At 54.4% G+C, this 22,244-nt stretch overlaps 1 protein-coding gene across 3 annotated transcripts in view; it reads right to left on the minus strand.

The window, feature by feature from the left end:
- The window catches only part of PLXNA2 (plexin A2), a 238,189-nt gene that overhangs the window by 30,193 nt on the left and 185,752 nt on the right, over window positions 1–22,244 (minus strand). For 2 of the 3 annotated variants that reach the window (XM_064173717.1, XM_064173716.1), the window contains exons 13-20: window positions 18,859–19,010; window positions 13,848–13,965; window positions 10,428–10,564; window positions 6,294–6,461; window positions 4,856–4,949; window positions 3,189–3,428; window positions 2,869–3,012; window positions 1,032–1,266 (exon numbers count right to left, since the gene is read on the minus strand). In XM_064173717.1, the coding sequence (XP_064029787.1) occupies window positions 1,032–1,266; window positions 2,869–3,012; window positions 3,189–3,428; window positions 4,856–4,949; window positions 6,294–6,461; window positions 10,428–10,564; window positions 13,848–13,965; window positions 18,859–19,010 (1,288 nt within the window). Of the gene's footprint in view, window positions 1–1,031; window positions 1,267–2,868; window positions 3,013–3,188; window positions 3,429–4,855; window positions 4,950–6,293; window positions 6,462–10,427; window positions 10,565–13,847; window positions 13,966–18,858; window positions 19,011–21,455; window positions 21,781–22,244 lie in introns of those variants that run through there. The other variant, XM_064173718.1, reaches the window with a different exon arrangement.

Raw genomic sequence — 22,244 nt, forward strand, 5'->3', positions numbered from 1 at the left:
ATCACAATCAGCAGGTGGGGTTGGAATCTCTTCAGAGAGGGAGGCTCCACAAGCCCTCTGGGCAAGAGCCTGCTGCAGGGCTCCACATCCTCACACCAAAGTTTTTCCAAAGGCTTGAGGAGCTTCTTCTTACCCTTTAGACCAACTGTGATTGCTCTGGGCTCACATCTTATGGACTGGAGTGAGGACTGGACCAGCTTTCCAGCTCTACTACCTTCTGTTTGGCTTACACACTGCTTTCTCAGCGTCCAAACCTTCTCCACTCTCTACTCTGTGCCTGTGTTGAAACCCTTCACACTAAAAGGCCACAAGACAAGAGCACATACTGTGCTGGGCACCCTGTGCCTCCTGTTGTCCTCACACTGTGATCCTGCCGTGTCACTTAAGTGGGATCAAGCTCTAATCCTGTTCTCTGCACATCAGGCAGCAGAGCTGTGTCTGCCACCGACACACTGTCATGCTCACCCCACTGGGGAGGGACAGGCTGCAGCTGTGGTGTTGCCTTGTGGGGACACCTCGTGGGCAATGAATCTGGGGAAGGGCCTGGAGAATAAATCTTATGAGGAGCAACTGAGGCAGCTGGGGATGGGTAGTGTGAGGAAGAGGAGGTTGAGGGCAGAGCTCGTTGCTGTCTACAGCTAACTGAAGGAACACTGTGGAGGGGCTGCTGCTGGGCTCTGCTCACAGGGAATTGGAGACAGACCAAGGGGGAATGGCCTCAAGCTGAGGCTGGAGAGGTTTAGATTAGACATCAGGAAGAAGTTTTTCATGGAGGGAGTGGTCAGGGGACTGGAATGAGCTGCCCAGGGAGGTGGTGGAGTCACCCACTCTGGCTGTGTTTCAGGGTGGTTTGGATGTGGTGCTTGGGGATGTGGTTGAAGGTGAATGCTGTAGAGCAGGGTTCTAGGTTGGCCGTGGTGCTCCTGAGGGGCTTTGCCAGGCTGCATGCTGCTGTGACTCTGTGCTGGGTGCCTGGAGTGGCTCTGGTGGGGAAAGCACCCAGAGAGAACCCAGAGCTGGGCACTACTGACCTTCCTTGCACTCCAAGGCCACCCTAGATTCCAGGTTGTCCATCTGCATCTGCAGCCTCTTGAGGGTCAGGTCGTTCTCTCGGGACTTGCGCTTGTAGGCGATGAGGACGATGATGACGATGATGAGCAGCAGGCTGCCCCCGGCCGCGATGCTGACGATGGCTGGCAGGGTCAGGAGGCTGTCTGAGATGATGCTCACTGAGCCAGGGGAATAGATGATGCCACCCACACGTACCTACACAGGAGGAAACCAACAACTTCAGGTAAGGCTGTCAGCAAGTCCCCAAGCCATGTCCTTCACACCCCATGGGCTGTACAGAATCCCCTGCCTGGAGAAGAGGAGGCCAAGGGGAGACCTCATTGCTCTCTACAACCCCTTGAAAGGAGGATGGAGTGAGGTGGGGATTGGGTTCTTCTCCCTGGAGGTGTTTAAGGACAGGCTGGATGAAGCCTTGAGCAACCTGCTCTAGTGGGAGGTGTCCCTGCCTATGGCAGGGGATTGCAGCTGGATGATCCTTGAGGTCCCTTCCAACCTAGGCCATTCTATGATTCTATTCTATTCTAAGTGACAGAATGAGAGGAAATGACCTGAAATTGTACCAGGGGAGGTTTAGGTTGGACATTTGCAGGAGAGAATTTTCTTCTAGAGTGGAACAGGCTGCCCAGGGAGGTGGTGGAGTTCAAAAGAGATGTGACCACATGGCACTTCAGGACATGGTTTAGTGGCCAGAGTGGCATTAGGTTGATGGGTGGACTGGATGATCTCAGAGGGCTTTTCCAACCAAACCAGTTCTGTGATTCTATGGTTCTAAAGCAGCACTGAACTGTCTCACAGCCAAGACTACAGCAGCTCAGATCACCTTCAAACAGAAAGTGCAGCTTCAGCTCATGATGGATGTGCCAGCCCTTCGCTATCTGGGCTTTGTTCTTATTATCTGATGGCTCCATTTGACTTTCATTTTCTAAGCTTTCAACTCCCTTTTGTAAGCCATGGACATTAGCAACCCAAGTGATCATTTCACTGACAAGAAACCAGAGCAGCTGGAGGGACAGAACAGAGCTGAGAAGAGAAAGCCCCACATGAAAGCCATGGAGCAAACACACTGGAGGTTAGTGCCAGGACAAGCTTCTCTTGGATGTGCCCTGGCCACAGATGCAGGCAGCTCTCTCAGCCAGGTTGTGCCTCTGTCAAGCCACACTGTGATCAACTGAATGGGTTTTGGATGCTGAACTTGAAGGGAAAGAAATCACAATTACAATCTCAGCTGGGCTCTACTCAAGCACTTCATCAGCTGGGTGCTTGGTGGATCAGAGGAAGCAGCAATGGCCAAAACCAAAGCAGAGCAAGACACCAACTGTTCTCCTGGATGAAGCTGTGATTCAGCTAGCCCAGCATTCAGATGTCTCTGGCTGCTTCTGCTTTGGGAAAAGGCAAAAGCTTTCCATGCACTGAGCAGCTCAGGTATGGTTCAAGGACTCAGAAAACCCCTGTGGGGAGGAGAACACAGCCCACTGAACACAGCCTCACCTACTGAAGGAGGAGCAAGCAGCACCAGAGAAACACTGGCACCTGGTGCTGAAGGCACTGCCAGAAAGAGTTGCTCTTTCTTGAAGCCTCTGATAGCAGGTGGTGAGTCTCAGAGAGGGCAGAAGCTTCACCACACCAATCCACAGCAACGCTTTAAGCTTCTAACGAAGCAACCCTGAGGATCCACAATCTACTGGCCCTTGGGTAAGAAATCTCACTCAACACTTGAGTGACTCAGGGAGTTGGAAGAGGAGAAAGGGTGAGAAGGAGGAAAGGAAAGGATGCTTGCAGGAGGGTTTGGTCCCTCACCATGACTTTGTGCTGTCCAGAGAGATTTGGTGGCTCACACAGCAGCTGGGTCTCAGAGACGGTGACGGCACAGGGAGTTTCTCCGATCAACATGGTGTAGTTGAGCTTTGCTCCTCCAGCAGCAGGTGGACACAGGTTCCTGCCCTAGGGACAAGGGGAGAGAAGACTGTACAAAGATGCAGCACATTTCCCCAAGTTCCATCTCATCCCCAGCATGTTGCAATCAACGGAACTCAGCCTATCAGACCTCCACAGCAGGCATCAAACTCCTCTTACTGAAATGAATTTGTCTGCTTCCCACCAGGTAAGGGGCTCCTTACCTTCAGGATGATAGGTGACCCAGGCTTCTGCTCCAGCACCCCAGTTGGGCTCAAGAGTTCAAACGTTGGGTTGGGGTAGTAGATGAACTTGGTGTCATTGTAGACCAGGAGGGACTGCACATTGTTGAAGATAAACCCAAACTCATCTGGCCGCTCAACGGCGTCCAGCCCAGGTCGGTACTCGGTGGTGAGGGGGGGAGCCAGGCAGGCAAGTGCTGTCGAGTTCACCACCTTGCAGACCTGTGGAGAAGGTGATGATTTGGAACAGAGCAAGGCAAAACTCATCCTGACCTGGACCATGATGTTCTGATTGCTAAAATGCTCCCTGAGAAGTCCAGGGGTTGAAGCTTTGTTGGCAACATTCAACCCAGGCACCGCAGCCATGCTCTGAGGAGGGTTTTGTTTCCTCTCCTGCACTGGTGCAGAGAGGAAAGAGTGAGCTTCAAAATGAGCAGTTTTAAAGGGGCTGGGCAACCAGCAACAGAAGAAGGGGACACAGTCTCAGGTTTTGCCAGGGGAGGTCTAGGCTGGATGTTAGGAGGAAGTTGTTGGCAGAGAGAGTGATTGGCACTGGAATGGGCTGCCCAGGGAGGTGGTGGAGTGGCTGTGGCTGGAGGTGTTGCAGCCAATCCTGGCTGGGGCACTGAGTGCCATGGTCTGGTTGGTTGGGCAAGGCTGGGTGCTAGGTTGGGCTGGCTGATCTTAGAGGTCTCTTCCAACCTGGTTGATTCTGTAATTCAATGATTCTGTAATGCTATGATTCTTGGACAAAGCTACCTTTGAAACATACCCATAGTGAGTACCTGAGCCCTGTTAGCAAACTGCAGATTAGAGACAACTCCCAAATGCCAGCGAGGGAGAGGGATGATCTTCTGACCCTGGTGGGCTGGAGGTAACACGAAGGTCATCTCCTGCTGGGCTGAGGATAGCCACAACTCCTCCAGCCGTGGAAGCAGGGAGCTGGTTGATGTATGAGCCTCTCTCATTATAAAGAGGCAAGAACCCGACCATTTGGCCTCCCCCTCCCTAAGTGGAAGATTTAATTTCACTCAGTTTTGTGCCTTCAGAACTATTTTTTGAAGCTCTGTAACTGCCAACAGCTAGCTACAAAATTTGGTGCCTTCTTAAAAAGAGCTCAGAGTGAAGAAAAGGTCTTCAGAAGGGAAGGGAGAAAGGGAATAGGAAATGACTGCTAAGTGGTTTGCCCTTTCCATGATAATACAGATCCAGCCAGAGAGGTGGCTGCATAGAAACAACATAATTCAGTTTTCCTTGGACCAGGCACTTTCTGTGGCTCCTGGAGGGACAATTCTTATTTGGCATGTACCAGAACATGGCTAAGTTCCCCTTCAGCTCAGGTTTCATTTCAGGTTCTTACTCTTGGACTGGAAAAACACAGAAAGGGGAAGGAGATGGCATTCCAGATTAACTGGAAACTCAGCTACCAGTTCCTTGCTTTGAGAACATCAGGGTGATAGGAAGGAGGAATTGCTCCCTGAAAGGGGGCTGGAGCCAGGCTGGGGTTGGTCTCTCCTCGCTAGGACAAGAGGAAATGGCTTGAAATTGCATCTGGGGAAGGTTAGGTTGGACCTTAGGAACAACTTCCTTCCTGCAAGAGTGGCCAAGCATTGGAGCAGGCTGCCCAGGGAGGGGTGGCAACTACTTACATTGACAAACTCCTTGCCGTTGTACTTGACTCGGATCCTTGGCTCCTGGATCACGTCCAGGTTGGAGCCGGTGACGGTCAGAGGCGTGTGCCCGCTGCGGACAACCAGGAGACAGCTGATTAATGCCCCTGGCAGGAGAGGCTGCTCCCCAAAAGATGCTTTCTGCAGACACTCCAGCACAGATTTCCTGCTCCCTGAGTTGCAGGGGAGCAGTGGCTCGAGTGAGCTGAAGCCTTCTCCTCTCAGCTGCATCCCCTCCCCACCCACCCACCAGCTCTGCAAGGCACTGGGCTGAGAAAGGAGACCAAAGAAGTCAACGGAGCTGAGACTAAAGATGCAAGACAATAAATTAGTCACAGTGTTTAGTGACTTACACAGCAAGGTTCTTGATGAAGGGTAGTGCAGTGAGGGAACTGACGTTCAGCTGGGCTGCAGATGTCACAGAATGGCTTAGGTTGGAAGGGACCTCAAAGCTCAGCCACTTCCAACCTCCTGCCCATAGGCAGGGACACCTCCCACTATGGGCCTTGCCCCATAGAGCAGGGGAGGGATGAGGAGTATCAAGTACCAACAGGAGCAGGGAGGACACAGTACCTCCCTTCTACAGCTGGTGCCCCCATGCAAAGTCTTTCACCTGTGGCTGCTTCTTTAAGTGGAGCAGCAGAGCCCAGACTCTCCAGCACCTCCACTGCAGAGCCCAACTGTTGCCTTCACACCAGCCCATCAAACCCATCCCACCCAAACCCAGACACGATCTGGAAGCTGAACTCAAAGCAAACATCCCCCAGAGCCTGCTGTTACAGGACATGGTCCTTCCTTCAAGTACCACCAGCATCCAGATGCTAGAGAGGAGACTGGAGTCATCCCCATGTTAAGCTGCAGTGAGTTCTTGTTCGCATTTGGGTGAGCTGGGGAAGGCCCAGCAGAGGGCCAGGAGCAGTGCCTGAGAAGAAGAGGCTGAGGCACCTGGGGCTGCTTAGTCTGGAGAAGAGAAGACTGAGAGGGGATTTGATCAATGTTTATAACTGTCTGAGGGCTGGGGGTCAGGGGTGGGGGGCAGGCTCTGCTCACTGCTCCCTGGGATAGGACAAGCAGCAGTGGATGGAAGCTGCAGCACAGGAGGTTCCAGCTCAACACAAGGGGGAACTTCTTGCCTGGAAGGCTCCCAGAGCCCTGGCACAGGCTGCCCAGAGAGGTTGTGGAGTCTCCTTGTGTGGAGCCTTTGCAGGCCTGTCTGGATGTGTTCCTGTGTGCCCTGAGCTAGACTGGATGGTGCTGTTGTGGCAGGGGGGTTAGACTGGATGGTCAATTTGGGTCCCTTCCAAGCCCTGACAGCCTGTGAGCTTGTGAGCTACTGAAGAGATGGTAGCAAATATGCAGGCAGAGCAGCCCTGGAGCAGGTGAGCTGCCTTCTCTCCTGCTTCCAGAGCCTTTGTACCTGGCAATGCTCCACTCGGGTTCGATGTGCTGCACCTTGGGGTCCTCGATGTACTCAAACTGCAGGGTCCTCTCCAGCTGAGCGCGGTCGACGCTGACGGAGACGTGGACAGCTCCCAGGCCGTGGGCTGATGGAGCTGTCATGCAGATGATCTCGTTCATGGATCTCCTGGGCAGGACACAAGCCAGGGAAGAGTTAAGGGTGGTCACAGCAGTGAGGTCTCCCCTCAGTCTCCTCCTCTTCAGGCTAAACGCCCCCAGTTCCCTCAGCTGCTCCTCCCCAGTCCTATTCTCCAGACCCTTCCCCAGCTTTGTTGCCCTTCTCTGGAACAGCTCCAGCCTCTCCATGTCCTTCTTGTAGTGAGAGGCCCAAAACTGAACTCAGTACTCAAGGTGTGGCCCCAACAGTGTCCAGTCCAGGGGGACAATCCCTGGTCCTGCTGGTCACACTATTGCTGACCCTTGCCATGATGCTGGTGACCTTTTTGGCCCCCCAGGGAACATGCTGGGCACAGAGGTGTCCTGGTGCTGCTCACTGAAATGCTGAGCTGCCCTTCAGCCTCAGACCCTGACTCCTGCAACACAGACAAGCTCCTGAGGTGGCCAGGAGGGCTCCACTGGCACAGGGGGTGACTCTGCCTGCCCCCCAGGAGCAAAGTGCAGGCTGCCTGAGGTTCCTCTTTGTGCCAGCTGCTGCCTCCCACACCCCTCCATGACCCTGCTGCCTTCTGCTGGGCGTTGGCAAGCAGATGGCTGCTTCCTCAATGGGCTGCTCAGGCTGACTCCAGAGCCAAGCTCTTCCCCTCCCCACTGCACACCCAGGCCCTTGTGAGCAGCACAAAGGAGCCCACGCAGGCCCTGCTGAGGAACGGTGATGCCACCAGCACTGCTGCCTCCTGGCTTTGTCTGCCCACAGAGCAGGGTGACCTCAGCCCTGGAGCTGGCTGCCCAGGCACAACAGACCATCTGCTGCTACCAGAGCCCTGCAGAAGGTTAAGGCACAGGGTGCTGAGATGATGTCAAAGCACAAAGGCACTGGTGGATGAGTGGAGAAGAGGATGAGAACTGAGTGGTGCTGCTCCTGCTGCTGGGACAGAGCTCTGAGGGCCAACCCAGCTCTACAGTGAGCCTGGAGGATGCTCCTGTGAGAAGTGTCAGGCTGAGGGACTCCTGCAGAGAGTCAAGGAACTACTGGAGAGAGTCCAGTGGAGGCTGCAAAGATGCTGAGGGGCCTGGAATATCTCTGTGAGGAGGAAAGGCTGAGAGCCCTGAGGCTGTTGAGCCTGGAGCAGTCCCAGAGGGAATCTGATCAATGCTCAGCAACAGCTAAATGTGGGGGTTGGTTAAGAAGATGGAACTAGACTCTTGTCAGTGGTGCCCAGTGACAGGACAAGGGGCAATGGGATCATTGGACAATTCATTTCAGAGAGCTGTAGAGAGCCAGAAGGTCTCCCCTCAGCCTCCTTTCCCCCAGGCTGGACAATGCCAGCTCCCTCAGCTGCTCCTCACCAGCCCTGCTCTCCAGAAACTTCACCAGCTTTGTTGCCCTTCTCTGGACATGCTCCAGCACTAAAATGTCCTTCTGGGAGTGAAGACCCCAAAACTGAACCCAGTATTTGAGATGCAGCCTCACCAGTGCCCCGTACAGGATTATCATGGAATCAGAGAATGTCAGGGGCTGGAAGGGACCTCCAAAGCTCAGCTGGTCCAGCCCCCCTGCCAGAGCAGATCACACAGGAACACATCCAGGCAAGTTTTGAATATCTCCAGAGAGGGAGACTCCACACCCTCCCTGGGCAGCCTGTGCCAGGCTCTGGCACCCTCACAGGGAAAGAATTCTTGCTCAGGTTCACATGGAACCTCCTGTGCCTCCTATCCTATGATCCCTGGGATCCTGCTGGCCCTACTATTGCTGATCCAAGCCAGGCTGCTGCTGGCCTTGCTGGCCACCTGAGCACATGATGGCTCATGCTCAGCCAGCTGCCAACCAGCACCCCCAGGCCCTTTTCCACCAGGCCCCTTGCAGCTGCTCTGCCCCAAGCCTGAAGCAGTGCATGGGGTTGCTGTGTCCCAAGCGCAGAAGCCATCAAGGCATCCTTGTGCACCAGGCACATTTCCCCACCCTTTTTGTTCAATCTTGATGTGCTCCTGTGGATGCTTTTGCAGCTGAAGAGCTGCCTGCTGCCTTCTCTGCTGCCCACTTTGCTGGCTGCCCTGCCTGCTGCCTGCCCACCAGCCTCCACCACGCCTGCTTCGCTGTGGTGCGCGGCGCAGAGTGACGCACGGCTGCTGGCAGAGTGGCTCCCAGCTCCCTCTGAGCAGTTAATTAGCTTTCTGTGCTGTGATGATGTCGTCATGGTGAATCTACCCACTCCTCCAGATCACAGAGGGGAGAATGGGGGAAGCTGTAATTAGAGGGAATCTCATTAAAAGCTGCTTCATCTCATCAGGCTCCCCCACAGCCGCCAGTACAATCGGAGTCCGTTGCCTCACAACAGTCCAAGGCAAACAAAGTGCACAGCGTGACCCCACGGGAAGCATGGGGCTGCTCCAGCACCACTGCCTGCTTTGTTTGAGCTTCTGCCTGCCTGCTGGGATTAGAACACACAGAGAATTCCAGACTCTTCCACATTTTGCAGGTCAGTGTCTGCAGGTTGCCTGGATACACAGCGGACAGGACCTTACGTCCAGGCTCGGGGGGCAATCAGCAAGGTGCAAAGGCCAACAGCATTCTGGGGTGCAGGAAGAAGAGTGTGGTCAGCAGCTGGAGGGAGGTTCTTTCCTCTTTCTACTCTGCCCTGATGAGGCCACATCTGGGTTATCTGGGCCAGTTTTGGGCTCCCCAGTTCAAGAGAGACAGGGAACTGCTGGAGAGAGCCCAGCAAAGGCTGTGAGGATGCTGAGGGGCCCGGAGCAGCTCTGTGAGGAGGAAAGGCTGAGAGCCCTGAGGGTGTTGAGCCTGGGGAAGAGCAGCCTGAGAGGGGATGTGATCAATGCTTAGCAAGAGCTGAAGGGCATGGGGCAAGAGGATGGGGCTGAGCTCTGCTCAGTGGTGCTGCACCATTCCAGGATGGATGCAGAACAAGCACTGCTAACATCCCAACATGCTCCCACATCTGAACGCCCACAGCTCCTGTATCAGAAAACCTCTCAAGCTATCTAGATGAGAAATTCACCTCCAGGGATCTTTACCCTCCCAGAAAGTTCCTCCTGGGAATCCTGAGCAAGGATCTGACAGGCAGAATCCCTTTGCATATCACACAGCTTTGCTCAGGTCCCCACGCAGGCTGTGCCCACGCCTCTGCCAGCTGCTTCAGGGCATCTGGGCACGCCGGGTACAAGGCACAGGCATGTGCATGATGCACACAGATGTACACCACATGCATCTTTTTTGAACTAAGCCCCAAGAAAACCCACAAGCCCCTGCAAATGTCAACTGCCTGTTGACTCTGCTGGGTACAAAGCAAATTTGCTGTGGCAATCCCAGGGGACATCGACGGCTGCGCAAGTTCTGTGCACAAGGCAGAGCCTCGCTTTGCTCTGCCAGGCAGGAGCCCACCCCTTGAATCAGACCATCTCGAGGAGGCTGAGGTCCCTGCAAGCAGTGGCTGAAGTTAAGGCAAGGCAAGCTGCTGATCTGCACAAGGAGAAACACTTTGTTCAGATCAGCTGGGCTGGGGGCAGCTACTGAGGGCTGCTGTAAATGTTTTAGCACCACAGTGGCACTTTCACAGCATCCCAGGATGCTGGAGCTTGGAAGGGACTTCTGGAGATCATCCAGTCCATCGCCCTTGCTAAAGCAAGGGCACTCCTAGCAGCTTGCCCAGCATCACAATGGCCAGGGGAGTTTGGAAGCTCTGCAGAGAAGGAGACACCACAAGCCCTCTGGGCAGCTTGCTCCAGGGCTCCAGCACCCTCACACCAAAAAGTTTCTCCTCCTGTTCAGATGGAGCCTCCTGGGTTCCAGTTTGTGCCTGTTGCCCTTTGTCACACTAAGAGAGAAAATGGCTTCATGTGACAGGAGAGGGAACAGGAGCCTTCAGGGCTTCCCAGGTGAAGTTTTGCTGTGGCTGCAGGTTCAGCTCCAGCAGGTACAGGAGATGCCTGGCAGGAGCTGGCCCCACTGCCCCCTTACCCATAGAATTCACAGGTCTGGTTTCCCAGGAGCACAGACACTCTGCTGCCAGATCCCAGGTAGTGCCCAGAGATGGTCACCATTGTCCCTCCTGACTCAGGACCACGGCTGGGATTCAGGAAGCTCACTGATGGAGTCTGGGGAGAGAAAAGGAGAAACTCATCACTCCAAGGGGTACATCCCAGCAGCTGCAGCCTACCATGACGAGCACTGTGGGGGCAGAGCACATTTCCTGGTGCTGATGGGGAGACATCCTGGGCAAGCAAACTTAGAACCACAGCATCATTAAGGTTGGAAAAGCTCTCTAAGACCACTGAGTCCAACCAGCAACCCAACACCACCACATCCACTAAACCATGTCCCCAGGTGCCATGGCCACAGGTTTCTTGAACCCTTCCAAGGAAGGGGACACCACTGAGCAGCTCCCTGAGCAGCCTGTTCCAATCCCTGCAGCAAAGAAATTGTTCCTAATATCCAACCTAAACCTCCCCTGGTATAACTTGAGGCCATTTCCTCTTGTTCCTTGGAAGGAGAGCCCAACCCTCACCTCACTCCAACCTCCTTTCAGGGAGCTGTAGAGAGCTACTCAACATTTGGGTGTGTGATGTTGCCTGGTGTTTCTACAACATTAGCACATCAGCTGTGGAGACAGTCCCCAGCATTCCACTGCTGCTATTACTGCAGCAATGCCTTCAGCCTGCCTTGCTCCACACTGCCTATTTATTCCCCCTTAATAGCACTTGCAGAAAGCAGGTCCCTTTCTATTTGTTTTCAATCAGTGGTTATTACCAAAGTGTTCTGCTCACGCTTGCACATTACCCTCTCGGTGACTCTCATCTGCAAAGCCCTGGCAGCCTCCCAGCTCCACTCCCCAGGGACCAACCTGCTTGGCAGCTCTGTGTGTTTGCCCTGGTTTTCTCTCTCCACAGTGCAACATGTGTTTCCTGGGTGTCACAGCATTGGCTGCAGCAGCAGCATGGAATTCATGGAGTTGTTTTGGTTGGAAAAGACCTTCAAGAACATAGAATCACCTCACTGCTGTCTACAACCCCAGGCAGTGCTACAGGCTGGGGACAGAGTGGCTGAGAGCGGCTGAGAGCAGCCAGGCACATAAGGAGCTGGGGGTGCTGGCAGAGAGGAGCTGAAGAGGAGGCAGCAGTGCCCAGGTGGGCAGCAGAGCCAATGGCATCCTGGGCTGGCTCAGGAGCAGTGTGGGCAGCAGGACAAGGGAGGTTATTCTGCCCCTGTGCTCAGCACTACTCAGGGCACCCCTGGAGTGCTGTGTCCAGTTCTGGGCTCCTCAATTGAAGAGAGATGCTGAGGTGCTGGAAGGTGTTTGGAGGGCAGCAAGGCTGGGGAGGGACCTGGAGCACAGCCCTGTGAGGAGAGGCTGAGGGAGCTGGGGGTGTGCAGCCTGCAGCAGAGGAGGCTCAGGGCAGAGCTCATTGCTGCCTGCAACTCCCTGCAGGGAGGCTGTAGCCAGGTGGGGATGGTGCCAGGCACCCAGCAACAGAAGAAGGGGACAGAGGCCCAAGCTGTGCCAGGGCAGGTCTAGGCTGGATGTTGTTAGGAAGTTGTTGTCAGAGAGAGTGATTGGCATTGGAATGGGCTGCCCAGGGAGGTGGTGGAGTGGCTGTGCCTGGAGGTGTTGAAGCCAAGCCTGGCTGGGGCACTTAGTGCCATGGTCTGGTTGCTTGGCCAAGGCTGGGTGCTAGGTTGGGCTGGCTGAGCTTGGAGCTCTCTTCCAACCTGCTTGATTCTGTGATTCTATGATACAGCCACCTGAAAGGATGCTGTGGGGAGGTTGTTGCTGGTCTCTTCTCAGAGGCAGTGACAGAACAAGAGGCAATGGCATCAGCCTGTGGCTGGGTAGGTTTAGACTGGATATTAGGAAAACTTTTCTTCCAGCAAGAGTGGTCAGGTGCTGGAATGAGCTGCCCACAGAGGTGTTTAGAAGTCATTTGGATGTGGTGCTTGGGGATATGGTTTAGGATGAACATTGTAGAGTTGGACTTGGTGATTCTGAGGGGCTTTGCCAACTGGAATGTTTCTGTGATTCCCTGGTCTGGGTTGGAAGAGACCTCCAAAGGCCATCTAGTCCAACCCTCTCTGCTGTAAGCCGAGGCATCCTCAGCTAAATCAGGTTTCCCAGAGCCCTGCTGAGCCTCAGCTTGAGTATCTCCAAGATCATCATGTCCAACCCTCTTGTAAACAAGTAAAGGACAGGAGAACCTTAAGACCAACAAAGGCTGGGGTGAGGCCAGCATCTAATAAGGACCTGAGCACTGAGTAAGAATTTTCTATCTTCATCTCTTGATCTGGTGATAATTGTGACAGATTTAGGGATCTAAAGCAGCTCCAAGGTTCCACCTCCCCAGATAAAACAGGTCTAATTAAGGTGACAGCATCGCTCCGGTGCGGTGTCAGGCACCAGATGAGCTCACTAAGGCATGAACCCTCTCAGGGTCACAGACAGCTCTGCTGGAAGGTACCAATCAATTTTACTACTGACTTGAACAGCATAGCCCAGCTGTAATGGCATTGGTGGTGCTGCTAAGGAGAAAAATAGAGGCCAGCCAACAAAAGGAAATGATGTGCTGGAAGTTTGAGGTGCCTGAGAAAAAGCAGCGACATAATCAGGGTGAGCGGCGGAGAGCAGAAGCAACAATGCAAGGGATGATAACGCTCCCCAGGCTGCTGCAAGCTGCCACTGCAGGGTTCAGCTCCACAATTACCTTCTGCTGGCTCCTGGTTGTCATCTAACACAAAGCAAAGAGATCCTAACAGCCTTCCAGTACCTGCAGGGTACTGCCGTGGGCAGCGACACCTCCCACTAGCCCAGGTTGCTCAAAGCCCTGTGCAGCCTGGCCTGGAACACCTCCAGGGAGGGAGCATCCACAACTTCCCTGTGTCTCACCACCCTCACTGTGAAGAATTCCTTCCATTAACTAGTCTCAATCTCCCCTCTTCCACCTCAAAGCTGTTCTCCTCATTGTGTCACTCCCAGCCCTTGTCAAAAGTCTGTCCCCAGCTCCCCTGTAGCCCTCTTCGGGTATTGGAAAGCTGCTTTAAGGTCTCTTTGGAGCCTTCTTTTCTCCAGGCTAAACAGCCCAAACTTTCAGCCTATGCCCACAGGGGAGGTTCTCCAGCCCCCTGATCAACTTCCTGACCTCTCCTGGACCTGCTCTAGCAGGTCCCTGTCCTTGTGCTGGGAGCACCAGAACTGCTGCAGCACTCCAGCAGGGTTAGTGTTAGGTTACAGCTGGACTCAATGTCCTTATCAGGCAATTCCACAACTCTCTGCAGCAAAGTTATCAGTTTGGGAATCACCTTCTGGTGATGACCCCTTCCCACTTGACACAGGCACTAGCAGAGCACGGCTGTTCCACCTCCCCAGCTCCCACCTCTCAGGGTACTCACCACAAACATGTACTGCTGCGTGGACTTGGCCGTGAACTCAGGCTTGCACTCTCCGATGCACAGGAGCACTGGGCCGGAGCTGATCCCTGGAAGTGCCTGCCCCATTTCACAGACAATCCTGGGAGCAGAAATGACTGCAGTGAGGCTTTGGCAGGAGGTGCCAGCAGTGCCTGCTGCAGCTCCTTTCTTTTTCCTCCTCTCTTTTCTCCCCTTTCTTTTTCACTCTTCCCCTCCCCCCCCCCTTTTGCTTTGATATCTGCCTCTTTAGAGGAAGTTAATTACTGAGTCTATTTTTACCTCCTGTAGTAATTTAAAGGGGGTAAAAAAAAATTAGGAAAAATCAAAACTAGACATAATTATTACATGCTGTAAACTCCAGAGCAGAGCAGAGCACTAATGGCAATATATTAGCCAGTAGCAAAGTGAGAGCAAAGTCCTTAGAGTAACAGATGAGTTCATTAAGGGAAGAGCTCACGCTGCAGTCTTCCAGTTAATCAAAGCAGGGGAAAGCTGCTGTGAAGGATTCACTCAGCCCCATCACCAAACCAGCAGTGGTCTGGTGCAGGCTCCAAAGGAGGTCATAGCTTATGCTGTAGTCAAGGCAGGAACTCCTCTAGGAAACCCAAAAGGGAAAGTGACCCAGTGACATCCATGCATGAGCTTGGATCCCCCACCATGGGAGCAACATGTGAGTACTGGGTGGCTTTTCCAAGCCTCATTTATCAAGGAGCCAAGAAGTGTGTGGGTACAAGGAGCCAAGAAGTGTGTGGGTACAAGGAGCCAAGAAGTGTGTGGGTACAAGGAGCCTCCTGCCTACCTTTCCCATCGCACTGCAATCTGACTGTGACTTAACCCCCTTACCCCATCAATGTGACACCTGAGTGGACCTCCTGTGAGCTCAACCCCCACAGCAGCATGGCTGCATGGCAGGGATCTCCCCTGGAGCTGGGCCACCTCTCAAGGTGGCTCCTCAAAGCAGAGAGACCTTTTACCCCTGGCAGGGGTTTGGGGAGGGACCTGTGTCACAGGTAAGAATCACAGATTGCATCGTGTTGGAAGGGAACCTCAAAGGTCACTTTGTCCAACCCCCCTGCACCCAGCAGGGACACCTCCAACTAGAGCAAGTTGTTCAGGGCCACATCAAGTTTGCCCTTGAATGCCTGCAGGGATGGGACCTTCACCACTTCTCTGGGCAACCTCTTCCCAGGCTTTTACCACCCTCATCATGAAGCACTTCATCCTAAACGAGCTCAGATTTAGAGCATTAGGAGGAAGTTCTTGAGGGTGCTGCAGCCCTGGAGCAGGTTGCCCAGGGGGCTTGTGGAGTTTCCTTCTCTGGAGACTTTCAGAACTCACCTGGATGTGCTTCTGGTTGATCCTGCTTTGGCAGGGTGGGGTTGGACTCAATGATCTCCAGAGGTCCCTTCCAACCCCTACCATTCTATGATCTATGGGGAGAACACCAAACACCCAACTGCCTCCCCAGTAAAGCAGCAGCTGCCATTCAGTACCAGGCCATGGAATGGGGGCACAAGAGCCCTGGTCCACCTGATCCCAATTCCTGCTAAAAGCCAAATTCCCAGCAGGTGCCTTGTTAGAAAATGATGCATTCTGCAGAGCTGTAGGGTGCTGATTGCTGGGCTAAGTGGTCCTTTCACCAACATTAACCTAATTGCTGGCTGATAGATTGCATGGCTGGAGCATATGGTGAGTCATTACAGCCTTGGAATTCAGTCTGCCCACAGAACCCTGAAGAGGGTCCTTTTATCTGGATTCATCTTGGAAAGGCAGCTCTCCTGCTAACTCTTGCTGTTATCTGCCCAGGGTAAATGTTTTAATGATGTTAACAAACTTTGAAAGCTTGAGAGCTGTAATTAGAGTCGTGATTAGAAAATCAGGGCTTCATGCCATCAAAGGAGGATCAGTTTATAATCTTCTGTCCTTTATTTGAAAGAGAAGGAGAAAACAAAATGCTGCTCAGCAGCAGAACAGCCCAAACCTCCAGCAGGGAAAGAACTATGGGAGACAAAGATGCTCTGCATGCCTGCAGCACCCTTCACCAGTGATCTTAGGCTACCCTGATCCTCACACCCTGCCTTGGGAGGGGGAGGTGAAGCCCAGTTTGGTCTTACAGATTCACAGAATGCTTTGGGTTGGAAGGGATCCTAAAGATCCTCCAGTCCCAACCCCCCTGCCATGGGCAGAGACACCTCCCACTAGCCCAGGCTGCTCAAGGCAGTGTCAAGATGGGAAAACAAAGCCATGGAGTGAGCAAAAACCCAACCAGCACCAGTATGTGCTAGAGACAGCTCCTTCCACTGTGCTGGAGGTCAGACTGGGATCCACCAAACACATCTCACCACCAGAGGACAACTGTGTTTAGCTGCTTCTGAGGCTGGGGCTGATCTATGCTGCTGGGATCACTCATAGAATCAGAGTCATAGAATCAGTCAGGGTTGGAAGGGACCACAAGGAGCAGCCAGTTCCAATCCCCCTGCCATGCCCAGGGACACCCTACCCTAGAGCAGGCTGCACACAGCCTCAGCCAGCCTGGCCTCAAACACCTCCAGCCATGGGGCCTCAACCACCTCCCTGGGCAACCCATTCCAGCCTCTCACCACTCTTATGCTGAAGAGATTCTTAACATCCAGCCTCACTCTCTCCACCTCCAGCTTTGCTCCATCCCCCCCCACTCCTGGCACTCTGTCAAAGCCTCAAAAGTCCCTCCCCAGATTTTTTGTAGCCCCTTTCAGATCCTGGAAGGCCACAAGAAGGTCACCTGGGAGCCTCCTCTGCTCAAGCCTGCACAGCCCCAACTCTCTCAGTCTATGCTCACAGCAGAGCTGCTGCAGCCTCTCAGCATCCTCCTGGCCCTGCTCTGGACACTCTCCAGCATCTCCACAGCCCTCTTGTCCCAGGGGCTCCAGCACTGAATGCAGTACTCCAGGTGGGGTCTCAGCAGAGTGGAGCAGAGAATCCCCTCCCTGGCTCTGCTGGCCACACTTCTGCTGCTGCAGCCCAGGCTCTGCTTGGCTTTCTGGGCTGCAAGTGCACACTGCTGGCTCCTGCTGAGCTTCTCCTCCAGCAGCACCCCCAAGCCTCTCTTCTCCAGCCACTCACTGCCCAGCCTGGATTAGTGCTTGGCATTGCTTCGACCAAGGCTCCAACCAGGGAGCACTGATCAGATCCCCTTTCAGGCTGCTCTTCTCTAGGTTAAACAGCCCAAGGCCTCTCAGCCTTTCCTGCTCACAGAGATGCTCCAGGCCCCTCAGCATCTTTGTACCCTCTGCTGAACTCTCTCCAGTAGCCTCCTGTCTCTCTTGAACTGGAGAGCCTCAAACTGGACACAACCCTCCAGAGCAGAGTAGAAAGGCAGCAGAACTCCCCCTCCTCCACCTGTTGGCCACACTCTTCATCACACACCCCCCAGGAACCCACTGACCTTCTTGGCCACGAGCCCCCACGGCTGCTCCTCTCCATCGTCGCTGCACAACCCCCCCAGCGGCGCAACCCTTCGCCCCTAAGCCAGCGGCAGGAGCTGCTGTCACTCTGGGAGGTTGATTCAGCATCCTCTGTTGGATGCCTACTTTCTAATTTTTGGTTGACACTTCCCTTAGTGAAATAAATGAAGGGACTCCAGTGGCTCCCCCTCGGCTTAAAGCTGCTGTCACCGCCTCGCCTGCCTAACAAATGGCTGCGCACCGCCGGCGGCACCGCCTGAATCTCCAAGTGTGATGAGGAGCAGAGGGGGCAGAGAAGCTCAGCAGCAACCAGCGAGGTGCTCATCAGAAAAGTTGCTTACCAAAGCAGGAACCAAAAAAAACAAACCAAAACCACCAACCAACCAAACCAAACCCAAACCCCAGATGAAACGCAGCAGCCCAGCACAAAGCGCTCAAGGGAGAGCTCAAAGTGCTGCTTGAGCCTGCTGGAGAGCACCCAAACATCTCACCCCCTTCTGCTGCAGGGGTGGAGGGCTTCTGGTTTGGGCAGCAGAGAGATGTAGAATGGTTTGGGTTGGAAGGGACTTTAAAGATCACAGGATCTCAGGGGTTGGAAGGGACCCAAGGAGATCATCCAGTCCAACTTCCCTGCCACAGTAGGGCCACACAATGCAGCTCAGGGCACATAGGACCACATCCAGACAGGCCTGGAAGAGCTCCACAGAAGGAGACTCCACAACCTCTCTGGGCAGCCTGTGCCAGGGCTCTGAGAGCCTTCCAGGCAAGAAGTTCCCCCTTGTGTTGAGCTGCAACCTCCTGTGCTGCAGCTTCCATCCATTGCTGCTTGTTCCATCCCAGGGAGCAGTGAGCAGAGCCTGTCCCCCCCTCCTGACCCCCAGCCCTCAGAGAGTTATAGACGTTGATTAAATCCCCTCTCAGTCTTCTCTTCTCCAGACTAAGCAGCCCCAGGTCCCTCAGCCTCTCCTCCTCAGGCAGTGCTCCAGTCCCCTCATCATCCTTGTGGCCCTCCACTGGACTCTCTCCAGCAGATCATCCAGTTCCAACCCTCTGCCATGGGCAAGGACACCTCCCACCAGCCCAGGTTGCTCAATGCCTCATCCAACTTGGCCTTGAGCACCTCCAGGGAGGGGGCATCCACAACCTGTTCTGGAGCCTCACCACATCATGAATTTCATCCATTAATCAGTCTCAGTCTCTCCACTTCCAGCTCAAAGCCATTGCCCCTCATCCTATCACTCCATACCTCTCTAAAAAGTCCCTTCCCCAGCTCTCCTGTAGCCCCCTTCAGATACTGGCAGAGCTGCTCTAAGGTCTCCCTGGAGCCTTCTCTTCTCCAAGCTCAGCAGCCAGGAGAACAAAAGCCCCCTGGGAGCACATCCACCTCCAGACTCCCTTCCCGCAGGGCTGCAAAGGGCGGTGAGGCGATGCCTGGAGGAGTCACTGGCCTCCTGCCTGTCTGCTGGAGGTCAGGGAAGAGGCTGTGTGAAGGTTGGCCAGCCCTGGGGACCTGTGGTGGGGCTGTGGGGGAGGTGCAGGAGGCCACTCACTGTTCAGCGACGACGTAGTGCTCGGGCAGGGGCATGCACTGCACCCCAGCAACCTGCACCCCCTGCGCGATCTCGGCGAAGTCCAGGCCCAGGTTGACACCACGGATGGTCACCCTCGTCCCTCCTTCTGGGGGGCCTGACACTGTCAGGATCTAGAGGGAAACAAAACACAGGACAGTTGAGTTGCTGGCCCCACCACGCTCCTGCTTCTCCAACTCCTGCTCCCATGCGGCTTGGAAACAGCTTTGTGCTTTGCAGGCTGCTCAAGGAGGCTGAGAGCTGCCAACCTCCAGCTGCTCCTGCTGCCAGAGCCAGGACACTGCCACCTTCTCGTGGCTCCTCTGGGTGTCTTGGGAAAGCCCAAGGGTGCTGAAATCCATCTGTGCTGTGCTCCAAGTGAGGACATCAAGGTCCTTGAGCTGGCCAAGAGGAGATGTCATCCCCCAGCAAGGCTTGCAGAAGGGCAAGAGTGACTATTTTAGAATCATAGAAGCAGTCAGGGTTGGAAAAGACCACAAGGAGCAGCCAGTTCCAACCCCCCTGCCATGCCCAGGGACACCCTACCCTAGAGCAGGCTGCACACAGCCTCAGCCAGCCTGGCCTCAAACACCTCCAGCCATGGGGCCTCAACCACCTCCCTGGGCAACCCATTCCAGCCTCTCACCACTCTTGTGACCACTCTTGTGCTGAAGAGATTCTCACATCCAGCCTCACTCTCCCCACTTCCAGCTTTGCTCCATTCCCCCCACTACTGCCACTCTTTGACAACCTCAAAAGTCCCTCCCCAGATTTTACGTAGCCCATTTCAGATCCAGGCAGGCCACAAGAAGGTCACCTGGGAGCCTCCTCTGCTCCAGCCTGCACAGCCCCAACTCTTTCAGTCTGTGCTCACAGCAGAGCTGCTGCAGCCTCTGAGCATCCTCCTGGCCCTGCTCTGGACACTCTCCAGCATCTCCACAGCCCTCTTGTCCCAGGGGCTCCAGAGCTGGATGCAGCACTCCAGGTGGGGTCTCAGCAGAGCAGAGGGGGAGAATCCCCTCCCTGGCCCTGCTGGCCACACTGCTGCTGCTGCAGCCCAGGCTCTGCTTGGCTTCCTGGGCTGCAGTGCACACTGCTGGCTCCTGCTGAGCTTCTCCTCCAGCAGCACCCCCAAGTCCCTCTCCTCAGGGCTGCTGTCAGCCACTCACTGCCCAGCCTGGATTAGTGCTTGGCATTGCCTCGACCCAGCTGCAGGACCTTGCCCTTGGCCTTGTTGAATCTCCTGAGGTTGGCTTGTGCCCACCTCTGCAGCCTGCCCAGCTCCCTGTGGCTGGATCCCTGCCCTCCTGCTTGTCTGCTGCAGCACACAGCTTGGTGTGGTCAGCAAACCTGCTGAGGCTGCACTCAATCCTTCTGTCCATGGCACCCACAAAGATGCTGAACAAGACTGATCCCAGGTCTGATGCCTGAGGGACTCCACTTGTCACTGCCTCCACTTGGCCATGGAGCCACTGACAGCCACTCTTTGGGTGTGGCCATCAAACCACTTCTTTATCCATCCAGTGGTGCACTTATCAAACCAGCTTGGAGACCAGGATGTGGTGCAGGACAGTGCCAAGGGCTTTGTATTTGGTATCTCCAGAAGATTCTAAGCCACCTTCTAGAAGTGTCCTGCTCCTTTGGAGAGCCTGAACTTCTGCTTGGCTCTTCTGAGGGGAAATGTCACATTTTATTAGGAAGTTGGCACCTCAAATGACTTAAAAATGTGAAAGGTTGAGGTGTGGGCTTTAAAGCTGCCTGTTTATAGCCTGCCTCAGCCATAATCATCTCTGCTCCTTCAGCCTTTCATTACAGACAATATCCTCTTCAATTGGGAGTATAAATTACAGCCATGCAGAGGCACCAGACCTGGACCCAAGACTCATGCAAGAGCTGCTCTGACTCTGCCACTGGGCTGTTGCAGCTCTTGGGTGAGTTACTGATCTCCTCTCTGTACTAGAGCTGCTGTTAATAAATAAACACAATCCCTACAGGAGCAATTTCATTAATTGAATGGAAGAAAGCTTGGTTGGGTCTGTTGGTCCCACCCCTGTCTTTGGCAAGAGGCTTGAGCTCTTCAAAGCCTTCTGCCCTTAGCATTTCTGGCTGGCTGGCTCCTTTCCTTTCACCTTCTCAAGAACTTGCTGTCCCTTTAACCTGAAGGGGGTTAGGAAGGTGGCAAAACACCAATCCAACCATCAGAAGGTGACACCAGCCCCACCACCAGGACGTGACATCAGTCCCACCACCAGAAGGTGACACCAGCCCCACCACCAGAAGGTGACATCAGTCCCACCACCAGGTGACACCAGCCCCACCACCAGAAGGTGACACCAGCCCCACCACCAGGTGACACCAGCCCCACCACCAGAAGGTGACACCAGCCCCACCACCAGAAGGTGACACCAGCCCCACCACCACCAGAAGGTGACACCAGCCCCACCACCACCAGGTGACACCAGCCCCACCACCACCAGGTGACACCAGCCCCACCACCACCAGGTGACACCAGCCCCGCCACCAGGACGTGACATCAGTCCCACCACCAGAAGGTGACACCAGCCCTCAAAGATCACATTGGGTGCTTCTGTGCTCCACAACCTCCCTGGAGGTGTTCAGGACCAGGGTGGATGAGTCCTTAAGCAACCTGTTCTAGTGGGAGGCATCCCTGCCTATGGCAGTGGGGTTGGAACTGGCTGATCTTTGAGTTCCCTTCCAACCTAACCCATTCTATGACTCTAGGAACTCCTCCAGCTCTGCACTGGTTTCCACTGGGAGCTGGGCATCACCTGGACTCAGCCATTCCCACACTTGACAGTTACAAGTGTCCTTTGCAGTTCCAGAGGATGTTAGGATGCGTTTGCTGGAGCACTTAACACCGCCAGGCTCAGCCTCCTCTCGTCGCTGCTCAACAGAGGAAAAAAAAAAGTCACAGTTTGCCATTCTCTGACCTCACCACAAGCAGTGGGGAGCCCCAACTGGCCCTGACCAAACAAAGCAAGGCTCATTTTGTATTTTGAAAATGTCCTGACCTGGAAAATCCCCAATATGGAGCTTTACTCGACCTAGATTTTAGTGGCCGCTAATTGAACAGTTTTGAAGTAACTGTGCCATGAAGCAGCCCCAGGGTTGGAACAGATGCAGTCAATTAATTACAGCTGGAGAGACTCAGTCAAAATCCCAGAAAGGAGAGAAGAACTTAAAGGTCCTGGTGCATGAAGGGCTGGTGACCCCTCTGTGTGGCATCCCTGGTCACCTCCTTGTGTCGTAGATGCAGCCAAGGCAACTCCAGCAAAGCCAGCCTGGGGCAGTGGTGGCCAGCCTGGTCTGTCTGCTTTCAATCCCAGTCTGGTGGTGCTGGAGAGCTG

Source organism: Pogoniulus pusillus, chromosome 39, assembly GCF_015220805.1.
Source record: "Pogoniulus pusillus isolate bPogPus1 chromosome 39, bPogPus1.pri, whole genome shotgun sequence".
NCBI lineage: Eukaryota > Metazoa > Chordata > Aves > Piciformes > Lybiidae > Pogoniulus > Pogoniulus pusillus.